Genomic DNA, 22,757 nt, shown 5'->3' with positions numbered 1-22,757 from the left:
GGAGTTAACAATGAATGAAGTCACATTTAGTCGTTAAAGTTGATATTCAATTAATATCGAGCCCTTTTGGTTTTGTCTTCGAAACCAGGACATAACGTTTTGGGAGTATTATTTTAAAGCACAACATGTAAACACAGCTGCCGTAAGTGTGTCAATGTAATGAGTCACAGATCATTGCCATGTATTTTGTACTCCCTTATTATTCCTCTTTTTGGTGATTATGCCGTATCAGGACCACAGTATTCAGACCACAACCGACTTTTGAAGAAAAGGAAATGCCTTATTTTTAGAATCAGGCTATGGTGTTGACCATTACACAGGAGTACCCCCCCCCCCCTTGTTGCATGTGTCAGAGAATAAAGCAAAGTTTTCCGGACTTAAACCGTTTCTACTCTGAGGGTCTACCTCGGTTTTTGGGGACAATGATTTTCTCTTTACTAGCTACTAGCTCACTGACCGTGAAGATGCTAGCTGCCATTTTAGCACCTTCACCATCGTTTAATGGTCTAATGCTGAAGCACATCCCTCCGGTTGGCTGACAACATTTCGCCAGCCTCAATGAGAGCGGACAGTAGGAACGACCCAGGATCATCGGCTGCTAGTGGAATTTGGATAACAAGAACAAGACATGGTCTTGATATGGAAATGGTCATCATTTTATGCAACTGCGATATACCATTCCCTTCAGAAAATCACCCAACTCTTACACACACACACAGCATTCCCAGACATGGCACTCATACTGCGTTGTCAGCACACGCTTACACACACAAACACAGAAAAATACACTTTCTCAAACATACACACCCCTTGTGGTGGTATTGACTCTTGCATATATACACAAAATGCAAAACAGACAATGAGAGAGACTGTATGCTTAGATTACCACGGTAACCACCCAACAATGATGTGACCCTCAGTGGTATATTAGAGAGATGACCAATCATCCACAGACTCAGAGGAAGACACCCTGTCTGATATTTCCAGCTTTGTCTGCCTTTTCCTCAATACCCTCTGATCACATACCAACCCTCCCTGACTGCATTGTGTGCAGAAAAGGATGTGTGTGTGTGTGTGTGTGTGTGTGTGTGTGTGTGTCTGAGTCTTTGTATACGAGTGTCTGTGGTGTGTGTTTTTCTGTGTGTGTATATACACACACACACACAAAAAAGTGTCTGTGGCAGAGTGGTGCATGGTAAGACCAGGAACAGACACAGTGCCAGGGAAGAGGGGGAGAGAATGGGACTCATTCACACACACACACACACACACACACACACACACACACACACACGGTAGAATTTATGGTAAAAGATCAATACAATATAAATAAATAAGAGAAAAAAATGAGATTTCCTGGCAATAGATTCAGAGAAATGATTGACACATTGACATTCCTGGTGGGTACCTATTTCATCCAGATTACTAACGAGAGTTCCTCAATGCCTTGTTTTTTAACTTGAGAATCAATGCTAAAACCCGAATGATGATGGTCCCACCAACAATCTCTAAAGTGTACGTGACGCATGATGGCGTTCCATAAGAACGGGCGCGTGGTCATGAACTCACCGGGCCGCAGGGAGTCCTCTCTTGCTCAGGTCTGCTCGGACGCGCTCGCCAACGTAACGGTACACGTCCACCAGAGCTGTGATGGAGGCTTCGCGCACCTACACACACACACACACACACACACAAGAAAAGGCAGGTAAGAAGGGGGTTCACACTCCTGAAGCTGCCATTGTAGCCGCTGTGAAGCAGTGTTCCTTAAGTGCAGCGGTCTCCATCTGGCGTAACATTGGTGTGGAGGTGTAGTTTCACACACTCTCCCTGTGGAGGTGCCAGGGCTCGCCTTTTACTTTTTAGACCACATGTCCTGTACCACGCACAAAACCGACTGTTTTGACCCGCTATATAAGTCAGTATGTTTACATGCAGAGTCATTATCGGATAAAGAAAAGAATAAGACCTCATCCGGACTTTTAAAATGCATGTAAACACCTTTACCCGATCTACTTTGGACCGAAATCGGTACATGAACGGACAAGCGAGATCGGATAAGAACACCTAGATACCTCGATCATAGTCCGGTTTCTACCTGCGTCGGGTTTCGCGTTCTGCGCATACTCGAGATCTTGCGGCCGGTGGACGTGAGCCGGAAGTAGAAGGAGACGGTAGTCGTGTTGTTGTCGCCATAGACATATAAACAATTCTTATTTCTTTATAAATATAAATATTTAATTATTTCTTTATATGTTTATGGTAGAAGATGGAGGAATCCGGTGTCATGCCATTACCCCTATAAAGTGAAACCCCCTATCATCATCAACATGCATTCAGTACACACTACGCTTCGATTTCACCCAAGGCTGAATTAAAAGTACATGTTTTCCTAAACGTTGGTCATCAACAAGGTTGTAAAGAAGGCCTGCACGATTCTCTGACACGATTTTTTTTCTCACGAAATGTAATTTTTATTGCACACATGAACCATGACCAAAAAAAATGGCAGTATCAAACATAGTTTTTTGGCACCTCTAGCACGTTGCGTTTCATATGGCCCTTTATTACTGATTAAAGTGCAGTATCAAAAACGGATTGATTTATTTTGTACATATAGCAGCATTTTCTTTAATTGCTGGTCTTTTATAACTGCTGAACCAACTCCACACACCTGTAAATGAAAAAAAAAATTTTTTTTAAAAAAAGAATCAAAGTAATTTAAAACTTAAATCCACACAGGGGCAAATCGAGATCGCAATTTAATAAAGATTTATCGTGCAGGCCGTTTGTGAAGTAGTAACTTCGTTCACGATCTGTCATAATAAAGGTTCTTTTTCTGACGTGTATACAGTCTTTATTCATTCATTGCGCCGCGACCGAACTGACGGGGATATTCTCTGATATTATGAATCTTAAAGACCGCGTCGGGTTCTCTGACTCTTTGGTACTTCCACAACAAAGACTCGTAGTGGGGGTTATCTCGGCCATGGTGGAGAAGGAATTGGGGGAAAGGAACTTTGGCTTTGACTCTGAGGTCAAGATTGAAGCGCTACATGGACGAGAAAAGGATTGTTCCCGTATGCGGGACAGCTGTCAGTTCACTTGGGGTCCATGTCATTTCTCCGACGCTCCATTGTTCCGACCTCTTGGTCGTATGCAGACTCCTTCGGCTGGACTCCTCCCGCTGCTCCGCCGCCAGAGGAGTCCGCCAACGACCGAGAGGTAGGAACAATGTAGCGTCGGAGAAATGACATGGACCCGAAGTGAACTGACAGCCGTCTACTGAAAACATCTGTCTCGAATGCCGCCTGTGTTTGTTGTTGCTTGGACGTAGAGTTCAACCGGAAGTGGCTCTATAACCACTTGTTGAAAGGGCTATAGCGCCACCTAGGGTAGCGGAATCAGCCATCCTCCGGCCATTATCCGATCTCTTAAAGGCCATGTACGTTCGGATAATTGACACTGTCCGTTCGAGTAGCAAAATCGGTATAAGGCTTAATCCCATCTAGCTGTCCCATGTAAACGCACTGTGTTTTGACAAAGGCAAATGGTAAAACGGATGATCATTCGCAAATATAAGTTATAAATTGATAATTTCTCTGTATTGTAATAGCTTTGTAAAAAAATAAAAACTGTCCCGGAGAGTTGGACAGTCGTAAATGTCAAGCCCTGGAGCTTCAACATTTCATAGGTCCTTTTTTGCAACCCGCGACAAATCCCTGTGATGACATAGTTAACGGTATACGTCAGCTCTCGTGAGAGGACTGTACATTAGGTTTAACCAACCCTAGATGGCGGCATCGCCCTTTCTGTGTTCCTCCTCAAGGTTACCTCCTTGATATTAAGTTGGTTTTTCCTTGCTCTTTGTGGGACTAGGGTTGGGGGGGGGTCATAAAATGTAGGCTACGAAGCGAGATTTGGAGTTTGATTCTGAATACAAAAAAATCACTCTGGGGGCCAACAATAACGTGAGAGCCGCCCAGGGGGCAAACATGCTTCTGCATGGACCCATTGGTTACATTTGAGAGAGGCGGTACATGATTGGTGAAAGGGTTGCTGTGTCAATGTTGTATTTCCAAATTGGCAGGAAGGCGGGGCTGTCTTGAAAATCGTTGGTTGGATGAGGATGTGGGAGGAAAATGATTGTTTTAACGGCTGGAGCACATTCAGGTTGTGGGTTCCAACTCCACAGGAGGTTTCATGAATGTCTCCCTCTCTCGCTATAGTTCTAAGTCTCTCTCTCATGCGCTCACTCTCTCTCCTTTTCTCTGAATGGTTTAGCAGCTAATGTGGACGGGGTTGGATTCTGAAGAAGCCCATCTCCGGTCTAATAACAGTAATTAAACACACTGCCGAGCTGGCACCACTGCCCGCCCACACTGGCCATGATGGGAAAATCACAGCTTTGGATCCAGTCACCAGGCAAGGGATGGATAGATGGAGAGAGACGCTGGCAGAGATGACGGTCATGCCAACACACATGCATGGAGGGCAACACGGGCACGTAACGCAGACAAACACACACACACTTCCGGGGTGCTCACCTGTGGGTTCTGATCTCCTGTCAGAGTGCAGAGATGGGGGACAAGTTTACTGAGGCTCAGTGATTGGGCCCCATAACTAGAGAGAGAGAGAGATAGATAAAGCGATAGAGAAGGACAGAAACAGTTATTTCTTAGTTAGTTAGAAATATAAAAGCATTCACAGCTAGAATTGGTCATTCAAATTAAATAAATAACATTTAGCGAAGAAAAGGATTTCGGAAAGTCTCGGGTGCCTTGTGAAGAGGTTTTGTACCACAGTTAATGTTTACCTGAAGCATTCAAGACAGATAAAGTATTCAATCGTGGGGGGGGATCATTAAAAAGAAAAAATGGAATGGAGGATGGCTCGTGATTAGATATGAGGCTTAATGTGTCTGGGCCTTTAGTTGCATTATAAATGAGGATTTTTGCTTCACACTGATGTGCCTAACTGAATTAACAGTCATTGCTAGCAGCCATCAGGTAGCAGCTTGGTGATTAGAAAACAGTGTCATTTGCCATTAGCAAAATGATGCCAAAAAGAGCACAGCTAATATAAAAAGTCTTAAGTGTGTAATGACGCGACATCATATAGGTATACCGTAGAGCAGTGGTTTTCAAACTTTTTCTAGCTGTCTAACTGTACCCCCTCCAAGATATTTTTTCAGCTGAGTATTCCCTTTGCACAAAAGAATGCATAAGGAGAAAAAAGAAAAGAAAATGAACAAAATGTCTGTACCTTTTATTTGGCAAAAATGAACACCAAGAATACAAATACTTCATTGAATGTGAAACATGGCCCTTTGCTTCATTAATGAGTTTTATCATTCTGGGGGGCAGGAAGGCAACTGCAGTGATCAGGCCCTGTTCCAGGCATAGCTTGTTTCTTTTCTTGGTTTTGATTTGAGTCATTTCAGAAAAGGAGGTTGTGTGAAAAGGAGATTTCACACAAATAAGTAGATCAAAAACCCTGCCAGGGGAGAGTCAGCAGGCATATATATATATATATATATATATATATATAATCCCATATATATATATATGGGATTGTTCTTTAAAAAGTTCTTGTTTCTCCTTGTCAGATTTGCGTTTGCTTTGGGTGATTTAGTTAGCTAGCTGGCGCATAAGTATTTTATTGTTGATTAACATACGTCATTGTCCTGAGTGATATGCTCATTCCTTTCGTAAATTAATATTTAGACTTTCAAACTTGGTAGTATCCAGGTTGGTTAATATCCAGATTGAACAGATTTAAATAACAAATATTTTAGAATTTTAGAGTACCCCCTGCAGCACTCCAAAGTACCACTAGAGATACGCGTACCCCCATTTGGGAACCACTGCCCTGAGTTCACACGTGGCAAACCAATTTCCCCCCCCCCCCCCAACATTTGAAGGAAGTACCCCCTGACTATTATCTCCCGTGTGTGTGTGTGTGTGTGTGTGTGTGTGTGTGTGTGTGTGTTAGTGTGTGTGTATGTTGCACTTGACTGATAACAGAAGGAGACGGTTGATATGAGCAATGCTAAGAATTTGACAATTCTGAAAGGCCCTCTGTAAAATATTTCTAATAAATAAACATGGTTTTAGAGGGACTCCCCGTCCCTCTATATTTGCCATATGGATGCACCCTATTTCTGAAATCTTGTTACGCACCCACCCCAGGACACCAGCCCTTCAGAGGTAACTCTGGATGGGCTAGAAGAGGCGGCTCCCTAACCTGGGGACCCCCTGACTAGGGTGTCAGTGTCCAGGCACCTCTTGATTTAAAGCTACCTCCCATATAACATAACGCAGCAGCAAATGCTGTTTATATCCACCATCCAACCCAAGTCGACCCTTTAAATCCGCTGACCCAGAATCTGTGTGGGCATGGATTACATGCAAGCATTCACATAAACCCATTTAGAAGATTAACCCTGGGCAGACTGACTGGGTGAAAAAACTGCCACTTGTTGATGGAGGATAGTTAGTTAGTGACCAACAAGTTCCCTTCTTAACCTGCATTCCTTCTCCTTCTCCCTAAAATATTGGTGACTGTTCTTCTTCCACTGAACGCAGGACCTCTGATAATAAAAATTGCATTTTAAACTAATTTAATTTGTTTACAGCTGTTCAAAAAGCCCATCCATCTAGATCTAGCGCAGCAATGGAACCTTTCCAGTACTTATAGCTCCTCCTATCTAGCGTCACCAGATGCCACTCTGAAGACATGTCATCATAAAATTTCATTGAAGGCTTTAATACTAGCCTCACCTAATGCAAGCTGGCACAATAACATACCAACCACTGATGATGAAGAAACACTAATGCCACACCTATACATACCACAGTACTCTTTCCAGAGATGGGACAAAGTCACTGTTTGGCAAGTCCCAAGTAAGTCCCAAGTCTTAGCAGTCAAGTCTGAGTCGAGTCCCAAGTCAAGACGGGGAAAGGCAAGTCGAGTCAAAGTCAAAGTCAAACCAAAGCCAAGTCGAGTCCAAGTCCCAAACCTTTTCAAGTCTTGAACAAGTCACCATGTATTTTTACTTAGTCATTATTAGGCTATTGATCATAATTTCAACATATCACTCTAGTGTACAGTCATTTCTTATCAATACAGTTATAATATGTTCATTGTTTCTCTCTTCAAATGTGTTATGATATGTGCATTCGCCAAAATCTTATGTTGTTAAAAGTACCCAATTGGGTAGGAAAACCACCCAATTTAACAACACTGCCTGAACGTCCTCAAAATGTAGCCCAATAGGGCGGTAAAGAATGCCCAATCTGGCAACACTGCTGAACGTCCACAAACACTTAAACTGTGATTCTGAAGAAAGCATAAATGATATCGAAATTTAGTTTAGATATTATTGAAGATACAAGTGTGTAGATTTGTTATATTTTTTGAATGAAGGTAAACGGTTGAACAATGATTTTGTTACGATGCCTTAAGTGTCAGAGGCTGGCCAGACGGCTTCAATGGGACCAACTCAAAACGCAGCCGATATGAAACTAAAACTGTTATTCTGAATAAAGTATAAACGATATCGAAATTTCGTTTTGATATTATTGAAGTGTAGATTTGTCTTCGCTCGCTGTTTTTTTTTCCATCTTCACGGAAGTGAATGCGTCTTGGGTGTCTAGCCCTCTAGGCGGGAAATAGGTTAGATATCTAAAACAATAAATGTTTTTGACTCAAGGCATGTCGAGTCATTACAAGTCAAAGTCGCAAAGTCCGAGTCAAGACTCAAGTCAATAGCAGTCAACTCTAAGTCAAGTCGCAAGTCATGCATAATTTTGTCAAGTCGAGTCTAAAGTCATCAAAATCATGAAAAATCATCTCGAGTCCAAGTCATGTGACTCGAGTCCACATCTCTGACTCGCAACAGCCTTAATGCCTTCCTCCCAATGACAATACCATCAGCATCTTTAAATAAACTAGAACATACATGCATGTTATCACACTATACAGCGATGCAAAACTAGTGATACTGCAGAGCGGGCGGACCGTCTGGTTCTATCTTCATGATGGACCGAGTGTGCTCAATTGAGTCAGCGGCTACGCACATCCTTTGGTGAACTGAGAGGACTTATTACATACTGACTGCAGGAGAGAGCATAATGAGACTCAGTAGTGAGATCAAATATAATTAACTTCACAGTAACATCAAACTTCAAACTGATTTCTGCTTTCATTAGTTATTGTCGAAACCACCGCTCTATGTTCAACGGAATGATTTAACTGCTGAGGTGTATTCAACCACAGGATTTGTATTTTTCTGTTTTGTACTTTGTCAATGAAAGCTCCAGAACAGAACATAGGACAGGCATGTGGTACTATCCTCTGTTGATGTGGTTGATCTGACACAGGTAGTAGCACGGCCGCAGAGAGGAGGTCCACTCACTTGCTGAGGGTGGCGCAGAGACACAAGCAGACTCCTTCTCGACTGCGGAAGTTCTTGTGCTTGAACCCGGGAATTAGCCGCTCCCACACGTACTGCAGAGAAGAAGAACAGGGATGGTGATATATGAGAGAGAGAGAGAGAGAGAGAGAGAGAGAGAGAGAGACTACTGCAGGCAAATCATCAGGGGGGAGAGGATTAAGAAGCACATGGGAGGCTGCAATCTGTGTGTGTGTGTGTGTGTGTGTGTGTGTGTGTGTGTGTGTGTGTGTGTGTGTGTGTGTGTGTGTGTGTGTGTGTGTGTGCCAGAGCACAGCCACCCTAACAAATCCCATGCAGTTCCAGTGGTCGCCAGAGGAGGGAGCAAAGAACCCATTCTGACACAACATCCCTTAGCTTGAAGTGAGTGAATGAGCATTATTTTCATCAGTGCGAGGACAATTCTGCACATAATCTGAACTCTACTGTCAACATAGAAGAATAAGAATACATTCAGATGCAATCCAATGTATGTTAACCGTCTTACCGGTCTTAAACATGGGCTGCTGTAAAGTCTGCATCTGAATTTAGCGTATGGTGCTTGTGCCCGTTTGTATGTGTGCGGGTGCATAGGCATTAGTGTGTGTGAGTGCATGTTGGTGTGCTTGTCTCACCATGGGCGAGGCCGTCTGCTCCATACAGCGAAGGATGAGCGTCTGGCTGTTCTCCCTAACCTGGTCCTTGGAGTCTCCAAGCCGGTCAACCAGCGCTGGCACCACTACAGACAGCAAGACGACAGAGAGACAGACACACAGCAAGACGACAGAGAGACAGATAACAGAGAGACAGCCACACAGGGAGAGGGGGAAAAAACAGGTAGGGGGAAGAAATAACAGGAAGTCATTAATGACATGTTCTGTACAATAATACATAAAGATAGTATTACACAATAAAATGGTCTCAGAGATTACAGATGCATCGATCAGCGAAGCACACTCTGTGTGTGTGTGTGTGTGTGTGTGTGTGTGAGAGAAATAAGTTAAAACTTCATTAATAATGGGGGGGGGGGGGTATTTTGGGTGTTACAGCAACAGGGGACCAGTAAGAAAAGAAATAATAAAAAAAAAAGATAAAATATCAAAAGGAAAGCGAACAGAATACAAATAAGCAGTAAACTTCTGATAATAATAAACATTCAACAGATAAACCACAAAAAAAACAAGCGCACATGGAAAACGACTGCAAAAAAAGGACAGTATTTAAACATACATGGGCGTCAAGTGATCAAGATTCAGGGGTTGGAGGGGTGTGCGCGCGCGCGCACATCCCTCGTGCGTGCGTGCGTGCGTATGTGTGCGAGAGAAAGGCGGCACACAGGGAAGTGAGCACAGGAAATGAGAACATGGTTGGAGAGTGAAACGGTGTCCCTCTGCCCGCCAACAACATCACTACAATCGTGTCCGCTACTAATGCACTTATACAAAACTAATCCATAAACAAGCAATGCTGGCGCTGATGACACATGTGGCCCCTGGCGTCCGACACAGCCAGGAGCCGAGCGGTGGAAGACACACAGCTGCTGCACAAGGCAGCGCCATGAGTGGGGTCATGTCAGCATATTTGAGGGGCCGTATACAAATGATGGTTCAAGTGGGGAGCAGAACTCATGGGTACGACCAAGAAACACCCACTGGGGCTGGTTGTATGATGTGCTCAAGGGTGTGGCAGAGCAGAGTCACGCACCCTGGGGCTGGTTGTACGATGTGCTTTAAGGTAGGGCCAAGCCACGCCGACTCGAGTTGGTTGTACGATGGGATCGAGGACATTCACGCAGAGTTACTAGGGATGGGGTAAATAAATCGATAACTGTCAGAATGATTTTCTACTGCAATAATTTTCTGTTTGACCGATTCTTTTTCATTTCAACCAAAAATTAATTGGTCAGAACCCAAAAAGAAGGTTCCAAGCTGGAACCAGAAAATACCCGGTTTTCCTTGACCCAAAGTGCTAACCATGACAACCACAACATCAGTTGGCGTGTCATATCTACAGGTTGGAAAGAGAGGATGGTAAAAAAAGAGCTACTACGGCTTACGCACTTATTGTATGCTGTATGTCCTGACACTTAATGTACGCACTTATTGTATGTTGTACTTAGTTATAGTACTTTGTTGTATAGCATCTTATCCTAGCTTTGTTGTGTACAGGGAATGGGTTATCCAAGCGATTGTTAGTGCTTTGCATTTGGTTCTATGAACATCCTTACTGTACCAACAGCGATATATTGTTTCTCCTTCTTCTGACAAATGTATCACTTGTAAGTCGCTTTGGATAAAAGCTTCTTCTAAATGCCTTAAATGCTAATGTTAATGTACTGTTTATGTCAGGTGAGCATTGTGCAACGAATTGATGACACCTCCTTGAACAGTTCTGCTCAAAACTGTTGGAAACCTTGGCTGGTTTGCCAGAAAGCACGGAGTTGCCAAGAATCCTGAACAGAACCTGTTCATGAACCCAAGCTAATCTGGTAAAAAGGGCTATTCGTGGAAGTAAAATAATGGTACCATCCTAAAGAGGGCGCTATTGTGTCGAGTAATATAGTGTCGCAATATTTACTAAATCGCACTACATAAAAGTTTCGGCACTTAAAAAAAAAGAACGATGCATCATCGTATGGTGAGGTCTCTGCCGATCCCCGTCCCCACAGAATACATTAGATCACAAGGCGGTCTGGAAGATAAGGTCCCCCCAGCTACAGTGCACACTTTGTTCAAGAAAAAACGAATGGCAGATTTGATCTAGTGTGATGAGGAGACGAATGGACAGAACTCCCCTCTCCGTTCATCTTACTTTGTGACAGATTTGCTGTCCGTCTTTCGATCAGTCTGTCCTTGTTTTTCTCCCTTACAGCTAAACTAAAAGAGACTTGGTGAATTCAATGTAAGACTTGCATGTAGTGTGCGCACACACACACACACACACACACACACACACACACACACACACACACACACACACACACACACACACACAACTGCTGATGATGATGGAAGGTTGGAATGTTAGTTGGAGTGAAGTGGGCATTTACTACAGTGTGTGTGTGTGTCTGTTGATCATAACAGCTGGTTGCCAGGGTAACATGGACAATAACCTCAAGCACTAAATGACAGTAGCAGTATTGTCCCAAATGCAAACGTCATCTTCTAAAGATGGGATCGCTCATACACACACACACACACACACACACACACTCTCTCTCTCTCTCTTTCCCACACACACACATACAGTTTTATGTATAGCCTTTTTTTTCCTGTTCATTGTTTCTTCTTTTGCCATGAAGCTGGGGTGGCTGGAGGCCAAGACAGCTGCCAGCTAATTTCAACCACTTCACTTGATCTTATGTGATGTAAGGGCAGAGGGTGGCATTGGCTGGTTACAGACCTCAATTTGATCAAAAGAGCCGATCACAACATGGACAGAGAATCGCAAATCTACTACAAACGTTCGTTGATGATCAATCCTAATCAGCAGTACGTCAAAATCATTTTTTTCGGAACTGTGCATCTTGAATATCACACACACACACACACACACACACAGACACACACACACACACACACACACACACACACACACACACCCACCCACCCACCCCTAGATAGGGCCCTGCAGATCAATACAATCACTGACTAATGGCTATGATCTCATCTCTGCTCTCTGTGTGACAGAAGACTAGAAGAGGGCGAGGTAGAGAGCAAGGAATTGTAGCTAGATGGTGAGTGAGAATAAGAGTGAATAAGAGTGAAGTTAACAGCGTTTGTAGAATATTTTGTAGACGCCTTGTACTGCCAAAAGGGACTTAGATCATTCCCCTGAGAGAATAGACAAACGCCTTTCAGAGCAGACGCTGCACAGTGTCACATCTCGGGTTCTCACTAAGCTGCAGTCAGCCTGGTGGACAATGACAGCTGGTGACACCTGCAGCGGTGGTGGCATAGAGGCTTGCATAACACAAAGACAGACAAAGACAAACTGCGAGAGACACACACAGGCACACTAATGAAATCTGACACCAAACCCACGTAAGTCTATGAGTTCATGTGGATGTAAGGTGTGGTTTCAGGACAAAATGGTGTAAGCTATAGTTCGTCAGACAATTATGATTCCTAAACATAGGTCATACGAGTGATTTATAAGTAAAGAGAGTGTGAAAAGAGGGAAAGAGACAGAGTCAGCAATGGACAGAGAGAGACAAAGTGAGTGATGACAGATGTATTGCTGCGGGTCTGCAGCGTGGAAGGACAAAGTGAGACAGACAGGCAGGCACAGACAGACAGACACAAACGCTGACGACGGTCCAAACCTCTGCGTCAGTTCTTCAGTTATAAATGCATACTGTAAAGGTTCAGTAGTATGCAGTGAGATTGTTCCCGCTTCAAACCACTTAAGAGACAGATCCTTGGATGGGGATTTAAAGCGGCTGCTAATAGATACCAGATACTCAAGCACTGCTTTCATAGCCACTAAGATATCTAGCTGGAAACCTTTACTCAAGGTTTTCAGAAGCAAAGTATGTGGAATACATGAATGTCCATCGCATAGTCGGTTATGTTCTGGTCTTTAACCTTTATTATTGAAAAATATTCCAACATTGGTCGGATATAAAGTATTTATAACAGAGAAGTAAAATAATATGAACAATTTATTAATATCACTAATGATAAAGAATTTCCATATCCGATTTCCATAAATTAGAATGGAATCAGGGCCAATCGGAGCCTAAGTCGTAGTTGATGACATAAACGGGCCGATCAGGGATGTGACGTAGTTGATGACAAACAACCGGGCCACGAGCAAGCATCGATGGCGTCACATGTTTTGTTATGCCGATGGCTGAAGGAGTTTGTCTGTCAAGGCAAGTTCACCGGCCCACTGATGTGGGCGACTAAAGAGTCAAGGGATCTGTGTAGCAAAACAGAATGTGAAGTCACCTGAGCAGGATGGGTACCAGGCTGATGGTGGGAGTGATAGTGCTGGTATTGATAGTGGATGGTAGTAGTGATAGTAGTGTTACTGATGGTGGTAGGGGAAGTAGTAGTGATAGTACTGGAATTGATAGTGGATGGTAGTAGTGATAGTACTGGTATTGATAGTGGATGGTAGTAGTGATAGTACTGGTATTGATAGTGGATGGTAGCAGTGATAGTACTGGTATTGATAGTGGATGGTAGCAGTGATAGTACTGGTATTGATAGTGGATGGTAGTAGTGATAGTACTGTATTGATAGTGGATGGTAGCAGTGATAGTACTGGTATTGATGCTGGATGGTAGTAGTGATAGTACTGTATTGATAGTGGATGGTAGTAGTGAAAGTACTGGTATTGATGCTGGATGGTACTAGTGAAAGTCTTGATGGTGGAGGGAATAATGGTAGTGTAGTGTATGGTGCTAGTCGTGGTAGATGGTAGTGTAGTGTAGGGCTGCAACAACAAATCGATAAAAATCTATTACTAAAAGCGTTGGCAACGAATTTGGTCATCGATTCGTTGAGTCGCGCGATTAATACGTCACTCATAGGCGCGGCACTGTTTACAGCCAGCCGCCGACAGGTTGGTTCATGGTTCACGCCCACAGTGAGATTTAGTGTGAGCGACCACAGCTTGTATTTTGGTCATATCTTAACAATGGACTGTAGGCCTATATAAAAGTGTTGTACCTTCACTGTCTTTGGGTTAAAAAAACTCCTTCAACTCAGTATCAATCTAGTCCAACCAAAAACTCTGTCAGCCGCTGCTGCTGCAGACGGTGTGCAGACGGGCTCGGAATCAGCACCGTGTGCATCAACAGTCATTCAAAGCAGCGGTAGTAATCACACAACCGGAGAGTGTAGAAAGTTCCGTCAGTTGATATACGATATACCATATCATATACATGGTGCTAGTCGTGATAGATGGTAGTGTAGTGTATGATGCTAGTCGTGCTAGATGGTAGTGGCAGGGAGAAAGGATTCCTAACCTGTTCCCAGGTAGCCTTTGAAGCGTTCGCCCATGCGGTCCACAAAAGCCCCGCATATGTCGATACCCAACAGCACCACCTGCAACAGAACAGAACAGGGGAAAGGTTAGGCACAGCTCACCCCATTCAACATTAAATAAGCCCTGGGGCGCCAAATAGCTTTCATTGCCACACTGTCTATTGTAGAGAGTTTCACCCTGTGTGTCTGTGTGTGCGTATAATATAAATTGGATATTTAAATAATATAAATATTCCATATTATTGCATTATAGATGGTCTCCCACAACATGCAATGGAAAGAATGTGCTGTCTCATGCCTCTGCCTGTCACTTTATACTGAATTTAACAAGACACAGGACTAGCAAGGCAAAGTAGTGGATCTGTAAATGGATCTGGGTTCAGCTGGAAAATAGCGGTGGTGATGGGGGGGGGGGGGGGGGGCATGGGGGGGGCTTTTGGTTGCCGATTGGAATCAGATCCCATGCCGAGCTCCAGCTCCTGGAGTGCTTGTGTTGGCAGAGCCGCGGCAGAATCCAGCATTCCAAAGAAAATCCCTTCTTTTAAACCTTATCCTCCTCCTACTCCTACTCCTCTCCCACAGAAGATAGAGCAGGAACCAGCCAGACACCATTCCCTTTTTTAGTCAGAAAGGAGAGCCGAGGAGCCAGGTAATCTGGGAGACCAGCGGTGATGCGGGGTAGGATGGAGGAGCAGGAGGAGGAGGTGGTGGTGGGGGGGGGCAGAATCATCTGGAGGACAAACGTGAGCTGCATGAGCAACTACAGCGACTCCCTCTCATTCTGATCTCGTTAGAGCAGAGGGTAAGGGGTGCGTGAAGGGGGGGGGGGGGAAGGAGGAGTGGAAAGCAACTGCTGGAGAGACAGCCTTGAGGCCTCCCCATATGTCGCCTCCATCGGCTGGAGATGTTGAGAAAAACGGCCAAGTGACCAGGAAGGGTTTTTGTTAACTGTTTACCTGGGAGAGGCGAGTTCAGGACACTAGGGTGCTGAGTGGCCCCCACTGAGGGTATGGAAGGGGGTACCGCAATCCCCCTTCTCTTCCAAGACAACACACTCTGGATAACAAGACTCACTGTTCGCAGAGCTTAGTGCTAATAACTGCATCATTGTGTGGAACACACACCTACTGCAACAACGTGTATATACACACCAATATGTTTATGCTATCTGTGACAGAAAACCTTTATCTAAGGATCTATCCCTTGTAAATGGTAATCTAGTATTGCTGGACAAAAATGTGACACTAACAGGCACTAACAACTTTAGTGTGAAAGGTTTCCATGCAACCCATGTTACAATAACTCCTAGTTCCTGTGTGTGCAAAGGTCATTGGATCACAGTGTGTCCATCATGTCCAGTGTGACCAAACCTCCATTAATAGGGCAGTTCTGACTCAAATGACTTAGAACCAACTATTAGAAATTGTTAAGTTTTTTGTCTTTTGGTGATGGTTAACTACCGAAGTTTTACGACAGAATACATCATTGAATGAAAACTTTGTTTTGCCACGGTTTGCATGAGCAATACTTTGCCAGTTTCAAACACAGCAATGCCTCCTCATAATGTACTGATTAATAACTTAACAGCGACCAAAAATACATTTACTACCAACATAAGTGACATTCCAATGCTTTTATGATCTAAAAAAATGATGCAATGCACAAGCACTACAGAGTAAAACACCACATGCTACTCAGGCTACGTTTACATGATGACAGTCTGAACAGAAGATGCAAAAGTGGCGTCGCGTCTTCACTTTTTATTCCACGTTTAGACAAGTGTTTTCGGGAGGAAATCTGCGTGCATACGGTGACGCAATAGTGTGTGGATTTCGATTGGGTATGCATGTCAGGCGGCTAGGTGGTGCTGTGATACACTATCACACAACACCTCCATGTCTGAGCGCATGCGTAGAATCTTATCTTTAAGATTTAATCTTAACCTTCTTCTCTTATCTGCACCGCGAAAACCAAAACATAATTACAGATCCTTCTCTGTTCAGTAATACTATCTGTACATATCCTGTACATTTCGTGGAAAGACTCCTGTAAGTTTATTAGAGCTGCCAGAGCAGCTTGACGGTCCGACGCATGGAAATAATCCAACATGTTTGTTTATTTCCCTGTACTGGCGCTGTATGTGACGTAAACACGTATGCGACGTGAGCAGATCTGAGCAGAGTTTTGCGTCTTGGCAGTGTTTTTTTTACCCGCTTTCGTTCTCGTGTAAACGGGGCCTGAGAGACACTCTTTCTTTGGCCCTGTGGGGAACCAATTCTCTTGGTTGGTACTGATTTGCTAGGATATGTGACAAAACAAGGACAGACACATGGGATGATAAAACATCTAGACTGCGCCACACGGCCTCACCCACGCAGTGATTCAGCAGCACAGCAGTGTCCTTGCTGTGCTTTGATGTTGATCTGGCTCGGTCAATGTCAAACCATGGCTACAAATCACGGTTGGTTGGCACTGATGTATTACTGCCACGCGTGTTTGATGCCAGCAAATCACCCTTGCACCTTGTGATGCGCCATGCCTAGAGGAGTGAACCTGAGCTTGGGTACCCTGTTTGTTTGTTTGTTGGTTTTCTGGGTGCTTGGTTGATGTTCTTTTCAGGGCAGGATGAATGGCGCTTTGTAAGAACTTTATGGAGACCGCAGTGTACAGTGGCTTAGTCTGCTAATGCGCATAGCATGTACGCGGATTGCTCTGGCTTTTGGATAGGCTTATGCTATATGGCCCGACATTGGGGTCTGGCTTCATACATAGGATCAGGGACGCCAAATATCACGAGCACACACACACACACACACACACACACACACACACACACACACACACACACACACACACACACACACACACACACACACACACACACACACACACACACACACACACACACACACACGATAGCCCTCAATGTTAAACGAACCAAATAAGGGAGGCAAGACAGGGAAACGACTAAGCAAAAACATCTGTAGAAAAATGAACAAGGCAACATGTGGTGTGTGGTGGATTTATGGCAGGGCAAAGAACTGCTTTGTGACTGCCTCCATTTAAAATCCCTGCTTAGCTCACGCTAAATCTGCTGCTGACCAACCAAATATTTATTTGCACTGGGCACATCACGTGGACATCTTAAAAAAAGTAAAAAGTAAAAGCGATTGGAGATGTAATCCACGAAAAAACGACAACGTCCGACGGAAGGTTGGCAGCTACTAAACGACAACCCTTAAGGCAGAAGGCTTGGCAGTCCCACAGCTGGACCCAACCCTGACCCGTCTAGTCAGTGTCCAGTCAGATGACCCTAAGGCTCCAAGGTCTCCTAAAAGTGCAGTAACAGCAGTCTGCAATATTAATGTCGGCTCTGAGTGTGTGCGTGTACTTTGGCGTGTGACGGAAGTCGGTGTCCATGGGGAATCCGATGCAATGAGAAATGTATCCCCTTTCATACCAAAAAGACAGATGTGATGTTCAAATTAATAAAAGACTGAGGGAAGAAGTGATTGAAGAGGAAAACAGATAGGAGGGGGATGGGGACATAGCACTGATCTACTCCAGCACTGACTGCATCGTCACTAGGTTGGGGTCCATGCCAATGTGTGTGAAGTCACCACAGACTGGAAGGCCAGGGCTTAGCGACTGTGTATGTAGCTGCACTATGGCCATAGGGAATCTTACACAACATCAAGAAATATCACAGAATGGGCTGATCATCACAGTGAAATGAATGTGCACATACTGCAAATCCAAGACTGACTGACCTGCCTGGATCTAACCCCTCCCTCCCCCCCATCCCATCCATGTTTGGCTCTCCTTTCTACTCCTTTTGCCTCATCTCTCTCCACCTCTCGAGCTGAATTCTGACGTTCTTACTCCATCTCAACTGCTGTGTCAGCAGCTTCAGCCGTTACCGACTGCTTCCCTGTTTGCCCATCCTGCTATCAATGATGCTGCTTAAATACACACATCAAAAAAGCAGAGTATGAACTTAACGGCAGACCACAGAGGGATTGACTGTACTGAGGTACACAGAGTACGAAAGAGGAGACATTTTGGGTCTATAATTACACCGTTACAATAATAACGCAATACAGTGTGAGGAAGCCATCTCTGCACAGCTCTTTTCAATATTTCACTAGTGACCAAATTGCCACTCTTTTTGAGAATTACATTTAAAGGGAATAAAGGCTTTTTTAAAGATTTGTCTCCAAATCTTCGTTGTAGAGTTAGGTCGTATGTTGTATCAGGTCAAGTTAAAAGATTGTTACATTTTTCGGCCAAAAGGCGAACTGAGGCTATCAGAAAGGTTAGACGTTGTGCATATTAACGAAAAGAAAAGGGCCACGTTCCCCGTTTTTTTTTGTAAATATAGAGCAAAAAACTCGGCAGACTGAATTGGGAGGAGGGATAGGTTAACGTCAACAAAAAAAAACACGAGTCGGTGTTCTCACACAAGAGAATGAGTACAGAACGTGTACGGAGGAGGACAAGAAACGGACCAAACAATGAGCGTCTTCGAGAAACCCTCCCCCAGCCACCGCTACAGTTTAGGGGCTTGACAATGGGTCCCTTCAAAACACCCTCCACATGCTCGGCCCGCCACCACCACGGCGACGTCTGGGCCCAAATAACAACAACATAAATCCCAATCAGAAGGGACCCAGAAGGGATTGAGACTGAAATTTGGCAGCCTTTATAGATTAGGTTCAGGGTGTACCAAATATTTCTAAATACAAAGGTTTCAAAGGTGCGCTAAGCTCTATAAAAATATCACTGATAAAAACATCGATCTCCAATCCAAATAATGTTTTGTTCAGGCTTAGTAAATCACGCGGATTTTAAGCGTACACTCTTTCAATCTGATTCAAATTGGATCTTTAAAAACAATAGACGATGGCTAACGTCAGTGGCCGATGACAGGTTCCTGGAGGTGATTTATCGAGTCTGGTATATTATGAACCTAATCACTTTTGGAGCAACACCCTTGACCATATTTAAAAGCAGTTTAAACTAGGCACCACCTCATCTTACTTAGTTATCATCTTAAGTAACACACAATATTCATGAACACCACTGGAAGGACTACTGCAGTGCACACTGCGGTAGTCACATGCGATGACTTGCTCACCTTGAAATTGCTGGCGTTCACCCATCCCGTTAGCTCGTCTATGGTCTTATCCAGTCGGGGTTTGTCTTGCTCCACGTCCGGTGAGCGTTCGGGATCGTTCAGGTAGTTGATAAGGTCCTGGCCGACCTGTATCCTTCGGGAAACGTCCTTCTGAACTACCTGCTGGTAAAAATAGTCCATGTTGTCATGGTCCTCCATTGGGCAAGGAGAGCCGTGCGGGCAGCCCTAGCGCCCAGCCGTAACAGTAGACTGAAAGACTGGCTGCACACTCGCTGGTGAACGTGTGGACGATCGGCTCCAAAGGGGTTGGTTCGACACTTATTCCTGTCTGGCCGACAACATCCAAGTCAAACGCTGTCAAAAGCAAAATCGGTTCAAGAACTGTTCCCAAAAAGCAGAACTTTGATTTATCACTGGCAGCTAGCTCACCAGCAAAGTAAGCTAGCGAGTCTTTAACTTTTAAAATCCGATTTCGTTGTGTATTATTTCCAGAAAGTTAGGCAAAGTGCTTCAGTGATATGTACTTCAATACGTTCCTCTTTCTTCTTCAGGGGTCCACACCAAAACAAGCTAGCAGTCCAGTTTATCTTATCGGTTGGCGCTAGCGACAACACTAGCTGGCTAGCAGTGACCCAGTGAGCACAACACTAGAGCGCTGGGCAGAGCGGCTAGCGGGGCTAAGCTAGTCCTCTGCAGGCCCGGCCTGGCCTGAGTTCGCTCCGCGTTTGTATTTCATGACCGAGGAACGTGGAAGTCAAGCGGTGAATTATCCCAATCCCACAGGAGTAAACTATCAGCAAACTCCCAGACGGAACGCGATCCAGCTCCCACCGCTTGGAGGAAGCCTTAATCAGTGAGTGGTGTTCTGAGTGATGAGGCTCTCGTCGGTTTCCCCCGCTGTAAGGCTGCGCGCCGCCGGTTGCTCGACTGTTATTCGCTAGGAGCTGACGAGCGATGATCGGGTCTTGCCGCACCGCACAGTTACCCCGAGATAATGCCTGATTTTAAATGTCAGACAGTTGGGTTTTACTTGAGTGTTTCGTTGATTTAGTGTTCTTTTATGGCCGCACGACACCAAAATGCAACACGTATAAAATATTTTTACCAAAGGAGACCCGTGTTATAAGTCGTTAAACCGTGATCCGCAGTGTTTATGTGGGTGTGTCTGTGGATGACATGGCTCTCGGGTGCCATCTCGTGTTCAATAGAATGAAGTCTCGCGCAAGCGCACACGCAGACATACAAATATGACACTGGAGTGGAAATACATTTACTATTAGATACCTTTATTTATTTATTCATTCATTTTCATTTATTTACTCACGTATTTCTTCGACATAAAACCTCTGTTAAAACAGATGTCCGAGCGAGGGGATACAATACAGACGAACCGCTCAGTCAGCATTTGAGCCTCGACACATTATAATCCGTCTACTCACATTCCCTCTCGACTGTATTCCTGTGCAACTCATCCATGGGAATCCATATTGGCTGCCACATAGTGTGTGTCTTGTTTGACATAAATTCGTTGTTTTTTTAACGGAAGCAAGACCCTCTTTAAAGGTCACACAAATGCTAGGGCACGTACACAATGACCGCAATTGAAAAAGACAATTGTTATCTTCATCTGACCAATCATGTTCAAGTTCACACCGGTGTTGTGTAGAATTGAATGGGCAATACAATTGTCTGTTATATTTAGGGCGTTTATACCACATTGTTCACATATTCTGGGTCAAATATTTGTAAATTAATTTCTTCACGTTAAGCGTCAAGCTAAAGTATTCACTGCATCAGACCTAATCCAATGGGGGCAGAGCAACCCCAAGTCACAGGAAACCACACCAAATTTCCCTCCAAAAGGTTATCAGTGATTGTCTAAACCTGTCCTTGCTTATCCACAGTCATCGGATACATAAAAGCATTTACAAAGCTTTTTAGAGCTTTTTTTGAACTAGGTATGTTCATTACCCCCGTTATTTGCAATTCATGTGAATTGATTCGTCACAAGTCCAACAAGTACATTTTAAAGAATTTGGACATGGATTCAAGTTATTTCTTCAAATGAGCAGAACAGATGTGTTGGTTGTTGGCTGGCTATGTTTGCGCTGCTAATCTTTGTCTAAAGTTGTAAACGGAGACCAAGTTGCGGGCACAAATCAAGCTAGTGTGGTCTGTGTGATTGACAGACAGGTAAACAGGTCTCTGGTGGTACTATAAGGAGCTTTAGCTGACAGGGCAACGGCCTAGTTTGGATAAGGGCCTATGGTGCAACATTACGCCACACATCCTGGAGAGAGGTAGCGCTCACAGCCAACTGCATGTCTTCTGCTGCTGAAGATCTGGCACACGGTCCTTTCATGTCAAATAGAAACTCTTGATGTTCTTATTCTTTTTTTCTTTTCAAGAGAGGACCCCCCCCCCCCCCCCCCCCCACGACAAAAAAGCATGGACAATTACAAGAAGCACAGGAAAACCAAAAATACAAATTAAAAAGTCATAGGCCTCTATTCTCAGTTTCAGTAGCGGATATTGTAATTATCATATCAATTTTTCGCTCCCGCCCATTGCAAAACATTCTCCGTGCAAATAGAAGTGAAATGTCTGAGAACATTCTCCAAAGCACAATAAGATCCTTTCTATTCTGTTCTTCATGGTGTTCCCTCCATGTTGGGTGGACCAGCACAGACCACGCCCCCAGAGGGGTGTTCCTGTCTTCCCACAAGGCTCTCGCTCACAAAATAACCCCATGTTCGACAGGGCTGCTGTGTCATTGGTTGGTTGAGATGATGATGATATTCCACAGAGAATGAATCGTCAGTTTTTGTTTTGTTTTAGTTTTTTTGTTTGTATGAGAGTTGTAAGCCCCTATAACTGCTGGAACCGTAGATACAGAGAGATATTCTGCATCGGCATCTCTTCTTGTCCAGGTGACACCTACTTACTTAGGGTTGGAGGGGGGGGAGGGGTTGCACTGGGAGGATGCTGGTGGGGTGGGCTGGCTGGTTTAAGTCAATTGTTTATCCAGTTCTGGCCAAGTGGGAAGGATGGAGAGAAAATAAACATACATCTCTTCACCTTAACCACCACCTCACCTTACCACACCAGTGTAACCCAGAGCCATCAGCACTCTCTGCACACTCTTCTTCATCCTCCATGGAATCTATGGCTTAGCATGAGGGGGAGAGAGCAG

At 44.3% G+C, this 22,757-nt stretch overlaps 1 protein-coding gene across 1 annotated transcript in view; it reads right to left on the bottom strand.

Moving 5' to 3' along the window:
• The window catches only part of clasp2 (cytoplasmic linker associated protein 2), a 65,116-nt gene extending 44,645 nt beyond the window's left edge, over positions 1-20,471 (bottom strand). Inside the window, 6 exon segments of the mRNA XM_079749254.1 lie at positions 1,570-1,667; positions 4,545-4,620; positions 8,417-8,508; positions 9,067-9,170; positions 14,409-14,487; positions 19,565-20,471. Coding sequence (XP_079605380.1) covers positions 1,570-1,667; positions 4,545-4,620; positions 8,417-8,508; positions 9,067-9,170; positions 14,409-14,487; positions 19,565-19,762 — 647 coding nt within the window. The 5' untranslated portion in view covers positions 19,763-20,471.
• Between the last annotated feature and the right edge of the window lie 2,286 nt (positions 20,472-22,757).

This window comes from Pollachius pollachius, assembly GCF_949987615.1.
Source record: "Pollachius pollachius genome assembly, chromosome: 13".
NCBI lineage: Eukaryota > Metazoa > Chordata > Actinopteri > Gadiformes > Gadidae > Pollachius > Pollachius pollachius.
This window is presented reverse-complemented; position numbering and strand designations above follow the sequence as displayed.